General features: G+C 40.8%; 4 protein-coding genes and 2 non-coding genes across 7 annotated transcripts in view; 3 read left to right on the top strand and 3 right to left on the bottom strand.

The window, feature by feature from the left end:
• The window catches only part of osp (myosin phosphatase Rho interacting protein outspread), a 62,385-nt gene extending 56,987 nt beyond the window's left edge, over positions 1 to 5,398 (top strand). The window contains exons 5-9 of the mRNA XM_065307773.1: positions 596 to 774; positions 881 to 1,164; positions 1,237 to 4,167; positions 4,235 to 4,556; positions 4,613 to 5,398. Coding sequence (XP_065163845.1) covers positions 596 to 774; positions 881 to 1,164; positions 1,237 to 4,167; positions 4,235 to 4,556; positions 4,613 to 4,798 — 3,902 coding nt within the window. The 3' untranslated portion in view covers positions 4,799 to 5,398. The remainder of the gene's footprint in view (positions 1 to 595; positions 775 to 880; positions 1,165 to 1,236; positions 4,168 to 4,234; positions 4,557 to 4,612) is intronic.
• A 77-nt stretch (positions 5,399 to 5,475) lies between these two features.
• Positions 5,476 to 10,281, bottom strand: Pex23 (peroxin 23). The gene is made up of 9 exons (XM_065307774.1): positions 9,572 to 10,281; positions 9,365 to 9,466; positions 9,158 to 9,314; positions 8,679 to 9,100; positions 8,015 to 8,620; positions 6,733 to 7,958; positions 6,116 to 6,672; positions 5,906 to 6,051; positions 5,476 to 5,845 (listed from the first exon to the last, which is right to left on the bottom strand). The coding sequence occupies exons 1-7, from the start codon at positions 10,130 to 10,132 to the stop codon at positions 6,474 to 6,476; spliced, it is 3,273 nt and encodes a 1,090-aa protein (XP_065163846.1). The 5' UTR covers positions 10,133 to 10,281; the 3' UTR covers positions 5,476 to 5,845; positions 5,906 to 6,051; positions 6,116 to 6,473.
• LOC135795948 (golgin subfamily A member 2-like) lies at positions 9,549 to 14,548 on the top strand. Of its 2 annotated transcripts, none has more exons than XM_065307776.1 (3): positions 9,549 to 9,688; positions 10,952 to 12,062; positions 12,778 to 14,548. In XM_065307776.1, the coding sequence occupies exons 1-3, from the start codon at positions 9,686 to 9,688 to the stop codon at positions 14,412 to 14,414; spliced, it is 2,751 nt and encodes a 916-aa protein (XP_065163848.1). In that variant the 5' UTR covers positions 9,549 to 9,685; the 3' UTR covers positions 14,415 to 14,548. The 2 variants fall into 2 exon arrangements, with proteins under 2 accessions (XP_065163848.1, XP_065163847.1); XM_065307775.1 differs by lacking the exon at positions 9,549 to 9,688 and adding an exon at positions 10,697 to 10,858.
• On the bottom strand, positions 12,326 to 12,397 carry TRNAE-CUC (transfer RNA glutamic acid (anticodon CUC)). The gene has a single exon. It is a non-coding gene; the product is annotated as a tRNA-Glu (tRNA).
• Positions 12,624 to 12,695, top strand: TRNAE-UUC (transfer RNA glutamic acid (anticodon UUC)). Its single transcript has one exon. It is a non-coding gene; the product is annotated as a tRNA-Glu (tRNA).
• Positions 14,549 to 14,584: 36 nt separating the features above from the next.
• Positions 14,585 to 18,858, bottom strand: LOC135795949 (probable ATP-dependent RNA helicase DDX23). Its single transcript, XM_065307778.1, is given in 3 exon segments — positions 14,585 to 14,865; positions 14,922 to 16,340; positions 16,343 to 18,858. Coding segments are annotated over 3 exon segments (2,298 nt in total). The 5' UTR covers positions 17,001 to 18,858; the 3' UTR covers positions 14,585 to 14,644.
• Positions 18,859 to 21,898: the final 3,040 nt, after the last annotated feature.

The following is a 21,898-nucleotide window of genomic DNA, read 5'->3' as shown; positions in this document are numbered from 1 at the left end:
TATTGTCTATGAATATCGTAGTGTAGAGAATAATGCGGTGCGCTTCGTGAAAATAAAAAATAAAAAAACACAAGCGGCAGCGGATGCAGCAGACGAGAGATGCGCGAGATTGAATATTGTCGATCGTCGCACGCCGCTGCATTGTGGGTTGCGTGTCCGTGGATGGACATGCAACACTCGAAGAAAAGATTGTGACTGACAAGACCTGCCCACCGATTCCAGCTATTATTTGATGTTGTTTGATGCGCTCCTCATGATTCCGATTTTGATTCGAGGCGTAATGTACAATTGCACGCGCAGCAACCTTGAAGAGAGGAGGATCAAAAGATCGCGGCGCGCGGCGCATTTCAGTGGAAATGATATGGTTATCATTGCTTATTGTCGGTAACAATTCAACAATGCGATGAATGATGCAACGCCAATCTGGCCACAATTGAAGCGCACGACTCGGAGCATGAAAACCGAAAGTGAAGAAGAAGAAGCGCATTGAAAGTGAAAATAATAAGGCCACGTAGGGATTGAGAATTTGATTGTTTCACGCGCGCATGCGTATTGCAAGAAATAGATGACTTCCAGTTTGAATTTTTGTTTGCAGATTACATCGTCAGTTCGGGTTCTCCTCCGACGCGTGATAAATTGCGATGCGAGGACAAGGAGCGAGTGCGGCGCGACTGGCGCAACGAAAGACTGCGAGACATCGCCACAGCGCTCACCGACCGCTCGCCGGAGTCGTCGCTGGCGTTGCCCGCCGAAGGCCTGCTCCACCTGAAAAAGGTAAATTGGTTGCACACACACAGAGTGCACTTTCACTCACTGCGCTCGCAAATTATTAATTTTATCGATCCGGCGCGATCTTTAATCATTGTGTATCTTTATCTAGGGTTGGTTATGGTTCAAAGACCACAATAACGGCGAATGGCTGCGGTTATGGTGGGTCCTCTGCGGGCCAACGCTCAGCGGTTACAAGGAACAAGACGAGTCGACGATGCCGGAGGTGTCTGTCGAATTATCGACGGTCACCGGCTACAGCGAAATTCAAACCGAGACGCGTTATGGATTCCAGATCCAATGGTCCGGTCCGACGTTAACACTCAGCGCCGTGACGGCTGGTATTAGATCCAATTGGTTGCAGGCCTTGAAGAAAGCAGCGCCAAATTCTGAAAGGTACGTTTTTATCTGATCGAGAGATATCGCAGGTTAAAATTAAAGTGGTACGTGTTGTTTTTGTTTGTGCAGCCCGGTTTCTACACCTGCAACACCTCGCTCATCACTTCTTTCATCCGATGAAGAGTATCGGACCGCTTCCGAAGGTGGCGGCCGGCGTGATTCGGAAGATTGGGGCGATTACAGTGCCAGCTCGCCGATTCCAAAGACCCTGCTAACGCGCGTGAAGGATCGCAACCGGTTGCGACCCAAGCTGCCGCGGTGTCAATCCCGCCAGTCGACCGTTGATAGCGTGTCAACGGACGAACTGGACGGATTCAATTTGCCCATCGTCGACCTCAAGTCCAGCTTCGGTGCTGGATTCACCACCTCCGAAGTGGACGACCTCAAGAAGCAGCTGAATCATGCGCGCAACGACATTCAGAATTTGGAGATGGAGGTGACCAGGCTGAATCTGCTTCAATCTGAGACCGGCGTTAAAGAAAAGCAATACAAAGAGATGCTGCATACATTAGAACGCACGCGGGATGAATTGACGCAAAAGTTGCGCCATGCGGATGAGAGGCACACCAGAGACATGAAGTCGTATCAAAGGCGGCTGACGGATTTCGAGCAGGACGTGCGCGAATCCGAGGACCGTTGTGCTAGTAATCAGAGGGAGTTGCAGGCGAAGCAACGCATTGTTACCAGTTTGCAGGAGGAGTTGAAATGCGCCAACGATCGTCTCTCAAGAAATCGACTTGAAAACGATCGATTGTATAAAAAGTTACAGGAGTTGGAAGGCAAGAGTCTGCAGAAGTACAAGCGCATTGCGTCGCTCACTGATTTAACCGATATTGACTTGGAAGTTGACTTGGACACGCTGAACCAAAACGAGCTGATTGAACAGTGTCTGGATTTGCGGAGTCGATTCGAGAAGGCGGTCGTGGAAATTCGAGCTGTTAAACGGGAGCTGCGAGAGTCGCATGCGAAATACGACGAGTTGGAGCTTGAAAATGTCAGCATCAAGCGGAGTCTCGAAATAGCCGAGCAAGAGAATCAAGCGCAAGCGGCGTTGACAGCTAGCCGAGTCCAGGATTTGACTTCGAAGCTTGGCAGTGCTGAAAAACAAGCAAGAGTTTTGAAGTCGAAACTACAAGATTCCAGAGAAAAGCGTCGTTCGTTGTCACTCAAAGGCAGGGAGAACTTTTCACTCAACAAGGAAGTGGAAGATAAAGTGACGGAGCTGGAAGCGAAAGTAATGAGTCTTGAACGTGGGCGTTCGAGGAGAAGACGACGGGATCGTAGTTCGGAAGCTGCTTCCCCGATTGATGACAAATCTTTGCGACGTTTGCGGCGTAAAAGTTTGGATAGCGCTACTTCCTCCGAACCTATGAAATTACTCATGCGACTGAGTTCGTTGGAGAGCAAGGTCAATCAGGTGAACACATCAAATGAATCGTTGACGCCGCTCAATGCGAGCGTGAACGATTTGACAAAGACTGATATTAGCATTAATTCGAATAACATCGTCAAGATGGCGAAGGGGAAGTTGGCGGAGGTTTTGTATATATTGACGAATATGAAGAGCAAGAAGCGACTCAACTTCCAGACGATAGAACACGAACTTGCCGAATTGCAGGAGATTCTGAATTCTAAATTTAGCGAAAGTGAGACACAAGTCATTCGCAACTCAACTACCACTGTAATCAGGCAGTTAGAAGATTCCCTGCATGATAAACTGTTGGAATTGTCAGAGAAAAAAGCAATTTTGAAAGAATCAAATCAATGGGACCAACATGCAAAGTTAGAAGTTCTAGCGCAAAAGATGGCGTTTGAAGAGTTAATTCTGTCACGGCTTGAAGATGCAATGAATTCTGAAGCATCATGCGAGCGTTTGCTTCTAAAAGAATCCGTGGAGACTTCCAATTTTTTGAAGAGATTGGAACGCAAGTTGAATGATGGCGAATGTGAAGAACTTCCCCAGTCAAACACTAGTTTAGAATACCTTACAAATGTCCTCACAAAGCGACTCCTCCTTTCTTCAATGAATAATCCTCAATCCGTGCAGAATCCCTTCAGAAATTTGAGACCTGCTGTTGCGTATTTGGAAGAAGAACAAGAAAAAATTAACAATTTGTTGTTCACCTACAAAACAACCAAATTGCCACTTTTGGGAGAGGCTTTAGCATTGGAAACATTAAATCTTTCAACGGACGATAGTTGTCAATTGAATCAAAGCATTGGCCAGACATGGAGCACCACTCGTCAAATTGTAAACTCCGAATTGATAACCTCAGAAATCAATCATATTTTGATGAGGACCGCTCAGAAATATGAAGCGTTGAGTAGTGAAGATCAAAATTCGTTTTTCACATTTTTCGCACACGAACGCGCAGTGCTAGAATTGTGGTCCGACACTGTTGAGAACACACTACGTGTTGAAATGGATAAATACATTGAAGAACTGACAAATGTTTACCAAAATGCGTTGGGCAAACAGAGGAGGAGTTCGTATCGGAGCAGTAATACACGAAAAATAGAACAATCCACCAATACATTACTTTCGGAATATGCGGATGTGATTGCACATAAAGCATTGGTGGATGCAAGGATTTTGGTGCTCAAAGGACAAACGAACGATGCAAACGAGATGCAAAATCAAGAGGTCAGTGATAACATGTTGATGAATTTGCTTGAGTTGGAATCTTATTGGGATTGCATGGAGAAGTTGGAATTGGTGCATCCTAGTCCCAATATTGTAATGGAGTTCAAGTTAATGCTCGGCGAAGCGAACCGGGAAAGTGACAACAATGTGCGTGCATCGCATGTTGATGGTGTGTGCAATGCTGTGCGGGCATTGAGTCAACATGTCCACAGTTTGGGTGAAGCAGTCGGAATTGTACCAAAGGATGCAGAGAGCAGGATCTACGGATTGGAGAATGCGTGTCATAGATGTAGAGAACTGCATGAGTCGTTGAGGGCCATCGAGGAGAAAGTACTCGCTTTAAATCAGACTAAAAGGTAAACATTATTGAATTGAAAATGAAATTTATCAGTGCTAATTTCTGTGTTGTGTTGTTTTGTGTAGATCTTCAATCGAAGAACGTCGTCCGATTTATTTAGGTACCGAGTATCTCAGTCAAGTCGAATCGCTGCGTAGCGCGTATCGCAACAAAATGGCCGAATGCACCGATCGTAATCATCAGGAAAACCTGGAACAACTGCAGGTACTTTCGGAGCGCGTGCTTGCCACCCTAGAATCCTGGCATCGTCGGACGCTGCAAGATCTCCGCGAGACACATAATCAAGAGCTGGCTGCATCAAGACGCGACAAGGAACAGGCGCTCGCTGAAGAAACTCAGGCCACACTCGCTGCATTGGACGCAATGAGAAAAGCTCATGAAGCTGAAGTAAGTTATTTAAAAAACCATAATTTAAAACAAAAAATATAATTGTTTTCAACTAGGTTCAAAGGGAGGTGGCCAGATTTAAACAAGAATTCGCCCGGGAGCAACACAATGAGATTTTCGAACTGAACGAACAACTGTCGGTGAAGTGTCTGGAAGCCGCCACGTTACAAGAACAACTGGGCAGCGCCAATCGCCAACTGATGCACGCTCAGAACCACATCATGCAATTATCGAAGGTATAAACAATTTGGTCGCAATCAAAGGTCATCAATTCGTACTAGTCTTAACGTCAGCCTCATACGATACGTAAATTACATATATTTTCTTAAAGTTTTTCAATTTCGATTGTTGCACCGTAATGGAACGTAGTGCAAAGTGCAAACACCTAAATACACTTAGGTGGAATTATGCTATAATGTTTTTGTTGTGTCATATCTATTCATTACATCTATCTTCGTTGTATATGTATGTATTGTCCTAAGTGTATTCGTATATAAGTATGTAGTTTTTTGTATTTGTGTCACGTTTGAGTATGCATTCTGTGTGTGTAACATGTAAATATTGTTTTTATGTTGTTATTTTATGATTACCCGAATATTTTAAATGTTTATCCTGTGCAATTTGTCACATGTTTGTCCTGTGACTACGTAGTGCTTGTGTTGTGTATGTATTATCAGAGTAAAATGTGTATAAAATCGGTTTATTGTAAGAAATCAAACGTGAAATGGGAGAAAGAGAGAGTTATTTGTTTAAAGAATATTATTTGTGTTGGGTTTATATAAATATGGAATGTTAATTTCATTAAAATTATATAGTTGATAAGTCAATTGCTACTAATCTGATTGTTTTGTTTTCTTTGTACAAGTTTGTATACGTCTACTCTACTTTAACCTTTAAAAGGGCAACGGAATGAAGCGAATTGTTGGAACTGAAATAATATATTTGATATATCATAAGCTACAGTAAAATATTCACCAAAAATCAAGTCAATTTTGCATAGACTAAACACAAAATACTTTAGGTTTATATATTGTTCTTCACAGGCTTCTTTAAGCCGAAAATCACGCGCATGTTTGCAAAAAATAATAGAGCAATATCATCATTAATACAGTGGTGTTGTGAGATATGCAGACTTGCAGACGTGATGATAGTAAAAGTATAAAGACTAGGCGAATCACATTTATTTGGAATTTTGAAGCAAGAATCTCATGAACGTTTCGGTATTGTTCTGGTTTCATAGATCACATTTAATTTTCGAACGCCTTGACGCAAATATGTTGAAAGTTTCCCTGCAATTCAATCATTCAAATATTAGTGGTAGATTTATAACATTTATGTACTAAACTTACGGGTATACCCAGGTCCCAACCAGATCCAATTGAATTCTCAGGACATACGCCTAAACGTCGTGCAATTGTGCCGCCATTTGTAACAGCCCACACTTCCGTCTTCCCCACAGAAACTTGTTTGAAAACAGTGGTATTTGAAGCAGCAGCTGTAATAGGGTAATAGTTGTGGTGTTTTTGTTTAGAATTCGAGTGTTTTCAGGTAAATCTTACTCAGTAGAACGGGATCAATACTAATACAATGCCAATAAGTCCCCTCCTGGAAGTTTTCGGTGATTTCCTTTCGTACTTGTATCCTTCCGTTTGTGTCCACTGCCCAGACACCTGCCGGGCCAACGGAGATCTGTTTGAGTTGAGCGGAAGATGGCGGCTCAACGCAGTACCATTTCTCGCCCTCGAGGCACGATGCGGTGATGCCGTAGCGCCAATAAGCACATCCGTTCTTACCAGTTGCCCAAACTTTATTAAAAGGCCCGCAGCTGATACTGGTGAATGACTGATCAGTGGAAACATGCTCCCATTTTGCCCCTTGATTAAAATCACAATATGTTTTTTTTATCCTTTTACTGATTTATGATGATGTACTTACACTTGGATTTGATTTCGAAACCCCTGTACGAACCATCACTTGCCCATCAGCCGCCAGAGCCCAAACTGATATCGGTGCATCCAGAGCGTCACCAACCGGCTCCAGCGACACATCAATAAGTTTGGTGTGTCCTAACTCTTGCCATGGACCTGAGGTAGACACCGCACAACGCCTGTACCACCTAGATATATTTAAATTTATAAATTTTTAGCTCAATAAGATGTTAAAAGTCCTCTAATACCTCCTGCGACGAACACAATCAGTAAACTGCTTGTTAGCGTGATACGTCGATGGAAAATCAACAGCATACTGCCAGCCATCTCTATCAACACCACCAGGTACGTGGAAATCAACTAACCAATCCGAAATCCATTGCCAACGCATCGACAACAACTTGACCTGATCCCTTGTGCGTTTCTGTTTCCCCGTTATATCACTCCACATTGATCTATCAGTAGGTAAACCAGTACTGGTGTAACCCGTGACTGGATTCCACCTTTGATTTTCATAAACTCTGTAATCCTGCGAGTCCCCAACCGGATTTACATTGTTGCTATCCATGGCGCTTATAAACCCACCGCCCCATCCGCCATTATAAACCCAACAAGTGTGATCATACCCGATTCCCCAAGTAACACCAACGCTACAACTCTCGATTCTCCTCAAATGCCCACCTAACTGCCGGAAGTATAAATCTTTCGGATCGATGATTCTACTCGGTGTGTTCATCGAGAACTTAAACATTTGCACGCGGTCTTTAACGGTGAATAAGGTAGCGCTTGAGCAAGGCAATCTGTATCGAAACGCGCAGAGCTCTTCGCCATTAACCAAAATGAGAAAATCATCGGTTCTCGCGAGAATTTTCATGTTGAATTCAAGTCCCCGTACGAAAATATTCTTAGCATGTTGCTCATTACCCCATTTATCTTCAATCATCGAGTTCAGAACAATTTTACCGTCCATGAAACGTGGGTTAATATGAAGCGCGTAGTTTTCATACTCCGCATGTGCTTTATGTCTGAGTTTATAAGTGTTATAAGCTTGTAAATTGATCGAGAAACGCTCGGCATCATCAGGCACGCAGCCATTAAGAGAAATAACAGTCCCGGGACTGACGCAACCATGCAATGGGATAGATATCGGTGATTCTCTGCCAGACAAATCCATGGAGAGCTCATAAGTGTTATCTTCCTTCTGATACATTTGTTGTTGGGTGGAATCCCATGCGAAGATATCACCGAGATTTGATATCGCCCAGATTGAAGCATCTGAGGGACGAGAGGAACAGTTGTGCAACTGCATGGTAACACTGGCGAAATGGCCCTGCCACTCTTCCATCACGGTATCACTGGAGAATTGCAAGCGAATTAACTCGGGTTGAATGTGTGGAGTGTGTATGGCGAGACGGGCGTTGCCAGGTTCACTGATGCATTGCGTGCAGAGGATTTCACTTATTGGAAATTGATGCTGTGGATTAATAAAACTGTTGATAGAGACAATATTTATGAATAATATATAAGTACCATTGCTGAGGCACCATCAGGATGAAGTATTGTCAATGTCCCCGTTGTGTTCATCCATTCAAGTTGTAGAACACAATCGACGAATGCACCAATGGCCGCTTGCGAAATTCTCGCTTCACCTGTATGTACCCAACTACTGGTATCCACAGCTGGAGGATACGCTGCGTACTTTTCTTCATCTTCAATACGCCTTCTCAAATCGTCCAAGATTTGCAGCCGCCATGGTTGATCTAATTCAACCTGTTGACCAGTGGCCATTTCGGCGAACCAATTGGGAAGTTGATTGGTGTCGACATAGCAGGCACCTGCTTCCACCCAAGACCATGGCGCTTCATACTCCGCCCAACCAAGTTCTTCATCCTCTGCGAATATGCAGGAATCTTGGCGTTCAGACTGGTAAACACTTTCGTCTGAAAATACTTCAGTGCCAACAACAGAGCCGACTGATCTAACTGGACTCCATGCTTTGGGGTTTTTCAATTGAGTTTCAAAATGTTTATCAGACAAATCTCCAACTGGGAGGGAGACTGGAGCTGTAGGTGCTGAATGACTTTGTTCTTCCCATTCGGATATTCCGGAAGATTCACAGAGACTATGAGGCCGATTCTAATATAAATTTAAAATTTGATTTAAATGATAAACAAATAATTGTAGTAATTCTTACAAGTGATGTGTTGCTCCTGTTTTGAAATCTGTCTCTTGTTAAACTAGCGCTACTGCTAGCTCTGCTAACTTGCAAAGGCGCATGCAACGCCCGCCATCTTTTACCAGTCAAGTCGCCATTTTGCACACCTGTACGATGATACACAGCGCGATCATCCGCACCGATAGCAAACACTTGATCGTGAGCAGTGACAGAAACCAACGACATTCGTCCAACCATTTCTACCCAGCCGCATCCAACCGCCATTTCTTCACTGACGCCGGAACCTTCACCCTTCACACCCTTTCGGAACCAAACCTGCTTGTCATGGGTAACAGCCCACACACTATTCAGACCCACGCTGAGTTGTTGCACTCGTAGATTCTCGCCGGGGCCACGAATTTCCACCCAGGAATCACCACTGATTGCGTCTCTAGTAATTCCTAAGATTAAACATTTTTTACTTGATTAAATAATCAATATGGTGGTATTATAAGAACCTATGCGAACGAGAGCTCGACCATCTAATAACGTAGCCCAGACTAACCCGGTTGGGCCAACTGACAGTTGACCAACTTCACAACCAGCCGGGGTAGAAATATGTTGCCATTTTGCACCCTCAGGCGAACGCGTGGAGACACCCGTGCGGAACATCACCTACATGTTTAACATGAGCAAGTAATTTCATGGTATCTCAGGATTATTACTTTGTTTACCCTGTTGTGCGAAGTCACAGCCCAGACGGTCATGAGACCTTGTTCGGCACCGCTCACATTCTGCCCACCTATTGAAATATCTATGAAAGGTTCCTGAAATATTCATTTATTGCCTTTTTAAAAAATTCAATTTTGTGCGATTGTTATGCAACCGAATGTGCATCATAAACGAAAACAATTGCAAGTTTTTAAACTCACTGCAGTGGCGTCTTTGTGTAATGGAGCAATAGCACACCATGAATTCATCGCGCTGTATTTCCTCGATCTCACCCATAATCTCCGCCGAACGCAGCTTGACCACTGCTTCTTTGCATGGTAAGTCGCCGGAAAATCAACCGCATATGTCCAGCCATGATGATCCAATGGCTGGCCATTTAGAGTTAGATCAATCTGCCACTCACCCTCCCATTGCCATGCCATCGACGGCAATCGAATCTTATCGATGGAGCGATCAACGGTGCCATCAGCGGAAGAATGTCTATACCTATCAGTTGGAAGAAGTCTTTGAGAGAAGCCTTCAATTGGTATCCAGCGCTCGTTCTCATAACATTCTTCACGCACGCGGATCGGAATGTCTAAACCGTGTACAAAGACATACACTTGATGGTCACCGCCGAGTGCCCAGAGAAAGTGCGGCACTCCGGAGAGCTTTTTAAACTCTTGGCCGACGTAGGGCACCTCTCTCCACATCGACCCTGTCGTAGACAGTGTATGGACGCGTCCTTCATTGTTTATACCGAACAATAACGAGCTAGGCATTGTTTACTACGTCGCTAGTAAATAACAACTACGCGTCACCGTCTATTGTTTAGCGCATGTTTGTTTAAAAAATGTTTAAACAATGATAATATAACCCCTTGTAGACCAGCTAGTGTCAGATTGACAACTGAGATAAACATTGACAACTATCAGCTGGAAGTGAGAAAAACAAGGGTTATATTATGGGGACGTAAAATACATAAAAACAAGCGCGCATGGCTGCTCTCATGATACGATCAATTAAAATACATATGAAATAGAACTTTGAAGGTTTTCGATTATTCAACAGTTGCATATTTGTTTTCTCGGAGTAAATTATTTACATTCCTTGTTTAAATTATTAATTTTATATACACCGGTAGTTCATGCAAATGCCGCTAGGGGACATCTATTTACGCATGTAAATTGCTTCAAATATGGAAATATCTGCGTATATCTAGCGCCAAATTAGATAAAATTGTATTTTATTGTGTTTGTTAACAATTATTTAACTTTACTAAAGTGCAGAAAATGTTTATTGGGGATTACATGGAACTTGTCTTCCTTTTCGAAAGTGACATTTGACATGTTTAAATGACGTAGTAAGTGTCAAACCAGCTGATGAAAATATGCGGTTTAGATTCGTTTAGATGTGCTTGAAACTACAAATTTAATATATTAGAAATAAATTACTGTAAAATGGACGACGCTCTAAAACTTCAAAAATTAGCTGCTGCGCGTAACAAGGTATTGTTCTAAATAACCATTTTAAACACTTTCTTAATGCTTAATCCCTTTAGCCACATCATCACATTCATGTTTATACATTTTGTTTTGCAGCTGAAAAGCCACCAGCAGAAGAAGCAGAAAAAGCCGGAAAGTTCCACCAGTGATACCCGGAGCATTGATTCAGTCACCAGCAGCAATGAGAGTGAAGTTTCCACACAGAGAACCAATGCCAGCCCAGTGCCACAAATACAATCCTACTTTACAACACCAGCTGCAATGCCCACAACAGCATCTTCCACAGCAAATTACTTTGATACTGTCACCTCAGCATCAGTTGCAACATCCCCAGAATTATTTTCTATAACCAGTCAGAATCTGACACCAAGTGCACCAATTGTAGACAATCTACATGCAGACAGCAATAATTATGTCACTTCTACAGATGCAGTCTCATATGAAGACCCAGAAATCAACCCAAATGAAATATTTGACTTTGCCAATCAACAGCAAAATAACAATGTGCCTGAATTGTCAATGTCTGAACAAATGAGGCAATTGACTGACCAAGTAACACATGCTGTGGATTCCAATGGGTATGAAAATTACAGCAATTATTCAGACTTAGAGAAGAGAAATCTTGAATTGGCAAGTAGTTTTGAGAAGGAAAAATTACAATGTGATCAGTTAAATGCCACCATAAATGAGTACAAGAACCACATCAATCAGTTAGAGAGACAGATTGAGTTGTTGAGAGTTGAATGTGATAATAAAATCAGGGTTGACTTAGCGCCGCTCGAAAATGAAATATCGACGCATAGACAAACAATTGGGATACTGGTGGGTGAGAAAACCGAATTATCAGCAACACTGAATCACACACAGATGATGCTGAAACATAAAACAACTGAATGTGAAGAGTTACAAGCAAGGTTGAAAACGTCACGGTCACGCGTTGCTGACTTAGAAAGGGAGTTGAATTGTTTGAAGGAGGAGAGAGGAAGGCATGCTCAGATGCAAACAGGGCATAATCAGGAGTTTGAGAGGATGCAGAATGATGTGCAGGTGTTGAAGGCGCAGAAGAGTGAAGCTGAGCATGACTTGAGTGAGATGAGGGAGAGACTGAAGAAGTTGCAAGAGGAAAACGCGGTAATTATTCAGAATTGTAATGAATATGAAGGCAAATTGGATCTGGCCCAGATAAAAATTCAGCAACTTACTACGGGTAAATATTAATTTTATTATTTTTGCTTCTTTTTAATTTTTTGTATACGATACGCGACCCCAAACTTTTTGCGACTGGGCTGCTGGGCGACTCAGCAGTTTGTAAATTGCGCGCTACTTTTTTCATACTTGTGGGTGATCCTCAAAATGTTGGGAGTAAGGATAGACGTAGCAGTACTCGTTACTACGTTTAATTGCACGAGAAAGGAAATGTTTCTTTTGTGTATTGATGAAATTGTTGGCCTAATAAAGAAAAAAAAAACATTCCGGTACCGGGAATCGAACCCGGGCCTGCTGGGTGAGAGCCAGCTATCCTAGCCACTAGACCATACCGGAGATATAAAAGCGTGATCATTTTTAGCCGGTTTGTGCGCGATTTCGAAATATTCTACTGCAATTAAATTTTATCATCGGCTTATGTGGTTTATTAAATTATAGGTAGTAAATTATAGTATAGGTGTGTTCGGCCATGAATTGTACAAAGTACAGATAAAAGTATGCAAGCTATATTTATAGTGCGATTTTCATTTCGATTCGATAAAATGTACTGGCAATGTACAACTCCGATATGGTCTAGTGGCTAGGATAGCTGGCTTTCACCCAGCAGGCTCGGGTTCGATTCCCGGTATCGGAATTCCTTTTTTTTTCGCATTTGCAAAATATTATATTATTATCATTAGTTCACCGTACAGATAATTAATATTTTTGTTTTTTAGGTGCTGACCCCGGTGCCAGTGAAAAATTCATGCAGGAAAAACAAGCTCTAGAAAAACAAATTCTGGACTTAAATTCATCGTTGAAAAACGCTCTGGGTGAACGTGATCAAGCCAGTGCGCAGTATCAACAATATGTCCAACAATTAAATGGAAATATATCTAGTCTCGCCGAAAAATTAAATTCCTCAACCGTTGAAAACGATAATCTAATGAAACGTGAGAATGAATTAGTTCAACACATAAGTGAACTTGAAAAACGCCTTCAAAGCCAACAGCAGGAATCAAATCACATCTTCAAACAACCTCTGCATTCAGAACAATCTAAAGAACAATCTGACTCTGAGATTGAGCAACTGCACCAACAGAATGAACGTTTAGAAGCTGTTGTAGCGGATCTACAAGCCAAATTCGATGCGGTGCGAAACGAACGCGATGAATTCATCCAAGACGTGGAAAACAAGAAACTCACCATTGAGAGTCTAGAGTCAACGATTGAGCGATTAAAAGGTAATCAAACTAACAACACTCAAATGCTAGCTGATATTGAAAGTGAAAAGGTAGCGGCCTCACGTGCCGTCGAGCAAAACATCAAGTTGAAACAACAACTGGAAGAGATGCAGGAGGCGTTTATTCGCATGACTAATGATAAAGCTGAATTATTGACGCAGTTGTCTAGTGAAGAATTTAGGTATAAAGAGTTGGAGGACTTGCAGACGCAGACAATTCATCAATTGCATATGCTTACGGAAGCAATTGAGATAAAAGATCGCGAGTTGACACAAATCCGCACGAAAGTGGAGGATGTTGATAAGCATGTGTTGCATCAGGATCAACTTAATGATAGATTGCGACATTATGAAGCGCATGAAAACAGTGCACATGCTTTAACACATGAATTACAACATGCTAAAGATGAGATACATGCATTAATCAATAAAAATAAACAACTTGAAATGAAGCTAGCCGATATGGAAAGCAGTGAAATAAAATTAAATCCAGAAGTGCATGAAAGTGAAGACGTAGAAATGGTAACACAATCAATACAAACCGAAGTTGAAGTTGATTCTGCTATACCACAAGTGAAAAACACCGAAATGACTTCCGCGCGAGAAATTGCAATGCGTCAACTTGAGAATAAATTCATGCGCACAATGCAAGAGATTGCAAACCTGCAGGACGAAAAGCAAATGCTTGAGCATATCGTTCTCCAACTGCAAGGAGAAACCGAAACAATCGGTGAGTACATTGCGTTGTATCAACACCAACGCGGTGTGCTTAAACAGAGAGCCATCGAGAAGGAAACACAACTTAAGCAGTTGGCGAAAGACCGTGAGCATATGAAGTTTCAGTTGCATATGTTAAATGAGTTGATACGACGTCTCCTCGAAGAAAACAAAATATCCGATGGTGATCTCCAGGAGCAGAAACAAATCAACGCAGATGCTTCTGCTTTGTGCGAGGAACATGCCAAGATGCACTTGAATATGCAAGATGGCGAGTCGCAGGGTCAGGAAACTGCGCAGCAGATTATGGCATTACTCGGCGAAATCAAAACCAGTAATCTGGTGCAGCCGACTGACGTCTCTGAGAATTTCCATCCGTGTCCGCTCTGCTCCGGACAATTGATCACGGTTTAATACGCGTTTACATAGCTCGCGTAATCGAAATAATCATTTGTATTGTTTTTATATTTCCTATAGTAATCCTCTAAAATATTCATAACGCCTGGTGTACATAATGTGCAATTTAAAGTAAATTTTAAACATTTAAAGAGGATCTCATGTTATGCATACGCTAGCTATAAGAATACGTTTTAATAGTTTTTATTTCTTAGATAAGATTGAAAAAATGAAAAGTGTAAGTTAACTCAAGCGAAGATCATCTCATCCCTGCGTCGTTTGGGTTGATTACCGGGCCGGACTTGACATTCGGAATGATTCATCAACTCAGGCGGACAGTTTGACACCGGCGACGACAACAACATCTGCTTCAGGTCGTAGAACAACGCCGAATCATCGTTGGTGCAGAAGCTGACAGCGATACCAGTCTTACCCGCACGACCAGTACGACCAATACGATGAGTATAATCTGAAACATGAGTACAAATTTAGATACAGATACAATTAGAAAACGCATGATCGTACCTTCAATTGTTTTGGCCATGTCGTAATTAATAACCATCGTGACATCTTTGATGTCGATACCTCTGCCAGCAACGTCGGTGGCAACGAGGATGTCTTTAGCGCCACTTTTAAGACTGGCCAAAGCATACTCTCGCTGTTCTTGTCCTTTACCACCGTGAAGTGTACACGCGTTGTACCCAAGTTTCTCCAAGCCTTTCGCCAGCACGTCTGCGCCTTTCTTTTGATTAACGAATATGATAACCGGTGGTTCGACACCGCGTGATAAATACTCCATAAGTTTCTTTCGTTTGTCATTCTCGCCCATGATATGTACGATCTGTTCGACTCTTTCGACTGGTTTACCAATGGAACCAATGTAGACAACCGCAGGTCTTCTTAGATAAGTCCGTGCTAGTCTTTCTACTGCTGGAGGCATAGTAGCTGTAAACATCACAGTCTGCCTGTATTTCTTTTTGCTGTTGTAATTCGCCAGTAATAATTTCGAGTCTTCGGCTTCTTCTGTATCTGGTTTAAGATTTGTAACGGGCATATATTCTAGAATTCTTTGCACGTCCGGTTCGAAACCTAAATCTATCATTCGATCAGCTTCGTCCAGAACAATGTATGTACATTGATTGAGTACTAAGTAACGATTTTCTAGAACATCTATGAGACGACCCGGGGTAGCGATGACAATCTCGCAACCCATACGCAGTCGGAAGCCTTGTTCTTCACGACTTAAACCACCCACGACTACAACTGTGCGGATACCAAGAGGTTGGCCGAATTTAACGGTTTCTTCTTCGATTTGTTGCGCCAACTCGCGAGTAGGCGCTAGGATAATTGCATAGGGACCTTGATCAGCATCTTCTGTTCGTTCAATCTTTGGTAGGGATTGAATCCATGATAAAAGTGGAATGAGAAAGGCGAGAGTTTTACCGGAACCTGTCTCTGCCACACCAATGATGTCTCTGTTTTGCATTCCGATGGGAATTGCCTGTCGCTGAATGGGTGTGGGATCTTTATAGCCGACTTGATCGACAATTTCAAGTAGTTCTTTCTGAATGCCTGATTCTTTCCAATTACGGATCGGCTCGGGAATTTTACCTCCTTTGATTGTGATATTGTAATCCTCGCGGAAGATACGCCAGTCTCGTTCGGTCATCTCGGGACAGTCTTTTTCAGACCAATGGCGATCGTCCCACTCTTGTTTCTGCTCCTTGCGTCGTACTTTCTTAAGTCGAACTTTTTCTTGAGCCTTTTCGGCTTCTGTTCGGCGTTTCTCCAGCATTTCGCCGTAAAATTTGCTTTGATCTCGCTTTTGTGCCTTGATATCTATTCCGGCTAAGTTTCCACGTCCGAAAAATTGTACTTGATGGCGGTCTTTATACAAATTATTATAGTCTGTACTTGTGTCCTCCCCAGCATCCCAATCAAAACGAACTTTCGGTCATTCAACCGTCGAACACGTCGTTTCTTCTTGATTAAACCGAGATAACGCTCCTTGATTGCGTCTGTTTCACGTTCTTTATCTTTATCCTTTTGTTTTTCTTCTTCCTTGGCCTCCCTGTCTCTTCTTCGATAGTCTCTGTCCCTATCATCTCTACTTGTGCCTGCATTAATGGGATCATTTTGTTGACGACTTTTTCGTAAATCCTCGATTATTTTCCGTTCAGCCTCCTGTTGTTTTTTCTGCTTTTCGACTTCATCCTGTCGACGTTTAAGGGCTTCGGCGACGCGCTGTTCCTTTGTAAGAAATACTGGTTTGCTCTTTGCTGCCTCTTCAGCTTTTTTCTTTGCTAGTATTTCTTCCAGTGAAAGTGGTTCCTTTTTTACATTTTTGGTGTCTTCTGGTGGCACCTCTTCTTTGACCTCTTCGACGATTTCTTTCCGAGGTTCCTTGCGATCTTCTCGCCGTTGATTTTCCTGTTTTGGTTTATCGTGCTTTGGATCGCGCTCCTTAGATCTGGACCGGTGCCTCTTGTGGCGGTCCTGGCGATCTCTTTCACGACTGTGACTTCTTGAACGCTTCGACCTTTTATCACGTTCTTTATCAATTCGTTCGCGACTTCTAGAGCGCCGTTTCTTCTCGTTACCCATTTTTAATTAGTCCATAAAATAATGTTTGTAACTTGACTTCTATTTCGTTAGCGGACGTATTTTGTAAACAAAATTATTGGTTATGAGAATAATGAATGGGAAAGTATGGTAGTATTATTATTGTAGGCAACTAAATGTAACTTATATTTGAACACTTTAGGTACAGTTTCCGTGGTAAAGGTAGAACAAACAGACAAAACTAGATGGCGCTAGTGTACGTTTATAAACTTTCTGTAATTTGGTTTGCGTTTTCGAAACTAGATGGCGCAAGTGTACGCATAACCGCTTCGCTGCAGGGCATTTCGCCGCCTCAATAATTCAAATTACTAAATAACTTTAAAGCGCAAATTTTTTAATTTAAAAAAATACATATTTTAAATATTAACACTGTCGGAGAAATTGATGTGGACATGCCTGTTAATCACGAAGATTACAAAGAACCCAACGTGAGCTTCGAAGCTGTGGCGTTTCTTTTAAACTGTTCCCCGAGACTAAATTGGTATCCTATGAAGAAACAAATAGACGATTGATTTTGTTTTTCAAAAGCCAGAATCTTATTTGTTGAAATTCGTGGTATCGTTGATGGGAAAAAATGTTGGTTGCTATATGATACCCGAACAGGATGGCGTGGAACAAACCCCAACTAGATCGACTGAACATCATTATTCAAAATTGTGGAGTTAGAGATTGTCCGGGTCCAGTCCTACTAACACGATTGGAAATTTGTCCGTCAATCAAAACTCTGATGACAAATAAAAGACGAGATGTTCAGCTGATTTAGTTGCCGCGTGTTCCGCGACCACCTTGTGTCGCGTATCACAAATCACGCCACACATTCATCTTCTTGGTTGCGACAATTATTCCGGTTTAGTTGGTCGTGCGCTGTGGGACGTCGTGCACGTGTTCTTTTCGTCGGACGATCTTTAAACACACTCTGCATTTCTTGTGAATTTAGTGCAGTACAAATAAATCGGTGTGTCGTCGACTGATCGAGAGTGGAACACAGAATTAAAATATTTTTCCATGCGTGCGCCTTTATGCCACCGGCGGGAATTATTTATTAAAATTGTTGAAGTGCAAATAAACCACGTTTGTTTTCCGTGACGAAAGTTTGCCCCCAGTTTAAGTAATAGCGAAACATTGTTTCTGCTATCAATTTACGAAAATGAGTTTTGCGCTATAGTACCTCATGAATAGATGAAGAAGATGAAGAATAGATGAAGAGTAAGTATCATTAGGTAATAATTTACACCCGTTTAACTTTTTTAATTTTACAATTACGATAGCATTGTTTTAAAATAATAAAATATGCATATGCATATGTCAATAAAGAACAATTCAATTTTATATTCTTATTTACACTTATCCCTCGTGTTTATTTAGTCGTTTTCAGAATTAGTTTTAAGTCATGTTTAATACTAAGAGTATACAGAACATAAATAATGATAAACATAGGTATGTAAATTATATTCCCCGTTTGTGTCGAGCGGTTTTATATTAACGATTTCGTTATCGACTCACGAGTTATTTAATATAATTTATTTATTTATTGGTTCGAATCGCGATCGCGGATTAGAATTGGTTTTAGACTTTGATTCACTTTTGTTGGTTTTTAGAATTTGTTAAATGGGTTCTTGTTGATTGATTCAGAAGAACTTGTTAACTTTCACTTGTTTATTCAACGAACTTGGATGATACAATAATCACTTAGGTCTAGGTCTGCGCTCTATTTATATGGCTCTAATATGCGTTTTAAATAAATATGAAGAGAAGATGCGCAACGAAACAGGAAATGCGCAATTAGGTGACTTTGAGACAATGAATTCTAGAAATTGATAATTACGTTTGAAATAAATAATTACTGCGCTCGAAATAAATATCATGATTGCGTCTTAACTAATGATTCTTGTTTGGTCATCGGGTTCTGTTCATATAACTTGTATATTCTTTTTACAGTTGTTTATTCATTTGAAACATAAATAGAATGGACAAATTGTGTTTGATAAGAATGTCAGCGGATTGTACCTATAAAATCTTATATATAATCTGATGCGCGCCGAGCGAGTAGACTATAGCAGACTTGTGTTGTTGTTTTTAAAAAAGTTGAATAAAGCAGAAACATAAATAGAAGAATCAAATATCAATAATAAAAACACTCGGTGGTCGAGTGGAGACGTGCACCTGATGGCATGCTAGCAGACACGGATCGAATCTCAGGTAGAGAAGGCATTTTTCTCAAATATAAAAATATCAGGTGAAATTTGGGTTGCATATATGAAATATAAGAGAAATTGAAATACAAGTGGAGGCAAAGTAAGAGAAGTAAGAAAGTAAATGGAGAACGGGAGAACAGAGAAATAGAAGAATGGGAGTAGTAGAGAATAGGAGAAGATAGAAGGAAGAGAACAGGGGAGGATCAGATTTTTAAATTTTTTGGCACGTGTCGTTATAAGACAGTCTACGGTCGATCTCCCAGAGCGCCTCCGGTCAGTCCACTGCTTCGATGTGTCCATTGCTCCCGGCCCATCCTACAGCTACGATGTCTCTGCGCTTCATCCCCGGAATTATCAGGCATATCAACAATTTTCATGGTGGGGGATTACCCCCAGAGAGAGGGAACTCCTTATAAGGACAATCCTTATAAGGACTTGTTCAAATATTTCTAAGTTTTAAGTCGCCTCAAGAGAGGTGACACTTAAAAATATTCTTACAAGTTCTGACCTGTAGCTGAAATGAAAGAAGGAGCACACAAACCACAGAGGATACCTTAACAATTTTTATAGAGGGGATCATCCCCTGAGAGAGGGAACTCTCTAAGAGACCTGTTCCTGAAATGATAGAACACACAAATCAAAGAAGTCAATATATCTTACTATTTCTTTATTAACAATAGAATACAAGTTTAGATTTTACATGTCAACAAAATACATGCCGCCATATTGACACAGAACTTACGACTTGCATCGTCGCGCATATATAAGCAAGTAACACGTCAAAATGTTCAATTGGGATAATGAAATTAGCAAATTGTCCATTTTCTAGGTGATGGAAAATGGAAACAAATATACAGGGTGTTACAAAAGGAAAATATAAAGTGCAAACAAAAACTCTAAACACCACAAACGCCGCTTGACGATAAAGGAAACTAATATACAGGGTGTTTCAGAAAGAAAATTCGAAGTGCAAAGAGGAAAATGCTAAAAACAACAGTTGAAACAAAATTTTCACGGACACGAATGAAAATGAATATACAGGGTGTGCCAGAAAGAAAATCCCAAGTTCAAAACAAAGAACATTCAAAACTCACAATTAAAGACAATCTTCTACGTGGTGTTAGGAAAACTAATATACATGGTGTTACAAAAAAAACTTTCGCAACTAGAAAGATAATCAATATTCATATCATGACACGGGAAATTTATAATATAAGAAAACAACAATATTTTAATATAAAATCCAAGATTTTACCCGAAAATCAACGGGAAATTGAGCAAAAAGGTGCTACAAAAATTAAACACTTACATTTTAATATATTGTGAATATATATTTATTAACTGATGGTAGCATCAACTGTATAAGGTAACCGACAGGTGAAGCATCATCATAAATTGATAGATAATCCGGCGGTAAACATCTAAAATTTAGATTTAGATGTAGATTTAGATTCTAAATCAACAGACGACAAGCGACGGCGCGTAGTAAATAGGACAAAAGTAACTATTTCTTTGTAAACATTTAAATATACGCAAACTACAAAAACAAAAAACTACTCATCATACAAGACTTTATTAGATCAACAAGAAACTTCTTAATTTAATGATGCTATCGAGTGCAATTCGATTAAAAACGTTCACGTGTTCAGCGAAAAGCTGACCGAGCCGACGGCCGACGGCAAAGTGAGCGCGGTCGACCACATGCATATTGTCATTTTAATAATCCGCAGATAATTTTTAAAACCGTCTTTGTAATAATTAAATCATGCATGTTATTTTCCGAAACGCGATTAAAAATTCAGATAAAACTGTTATCACGTGTTTGTAATTTGCAAGATGTTACATGCAAAAATAACATCCTTCAAATGGAATAATCAATTTGTTGCACCGCCTTAAGTTTCCATGAAAAAAATGTATTACACACTTACCTTTGCATTGATGAGGAGATTTTATGTCCTGTAATATATTCTATCAACTGAAAATTCACACATGCTCGCTACGAATATTTTGTTGATGACAAAATGAATGCACGACGATTAATTGAATAATTGAAGTCTAAACACGCGTGGCTAGTAGTGAGACGCGCTCGCGGACCACGCGGTGAAACGACTGCCGTGTGCGCTGCGCGGTGCCAGGTACAAGGCAGGTACGTCGCGATAGTACACGTCAGTCGAACAAAAAAGTTATTTATAAACAAACGTAGTAGTAAACACGTACTTTAGCAGCGAAAGTAAAAATTCACAATATTGAAATAACACACATACACGAAATCTACTTTTACTTTCAATATTTCTTGGCATAAGAAAATAATATATTGGTTTTGAGATGCAATAAGGATGAGGAAAAGCAGGAATTTGTAATTTACCAACACTAATAAATAATTACTTTAAATAATTAATTAAATAATAGCTACCAAAAAATTGCTGATTTTGAAACATTGGAAAATTCTCTATCAGCTAAAAATAAAAAATAGTTATATTTCCTACAGAGAAAGGCCGAAAAACGATACAAAAAGTGCTAAAAAGTGACATTTATCAATTTTTGACGATTTCTTATAATTGCGAATATCTCGTAAACTAAAAGAGATAAATAGGAACGAATCTCAGTGTCTTAATCTACGGAAAATTCTCTATAAGATAAGCTAGTAAAAGCGGAAATATGAGAGATAAAAATTTCATTCTTAAG

The sequence above is a fragment of the Atheta coriaria genome, unplaced genomic scaffold (genome assembly GCF_025399875.1).
Source record: "Atheta coriaria isolate IRGN ID8LTWV9N9 unplaced genomic scaffold, Caltech_Dcor_3.1 hic_scaffold_7_pilon, whole genome shotgun sequence".
In the NCBI taxonomy this organism is placed as follows: domain Eukaryota; kingdom Metazoa; phylum Arthropoda; class Insecta; order Coleoptera; family Staphylinidae; genus Dalotia; species Dalotia coriaria.
Note: the sequence above shows the minus strand (reverse complement) of the source record. Positions and strands in the feature narration are given on the sequence as shown.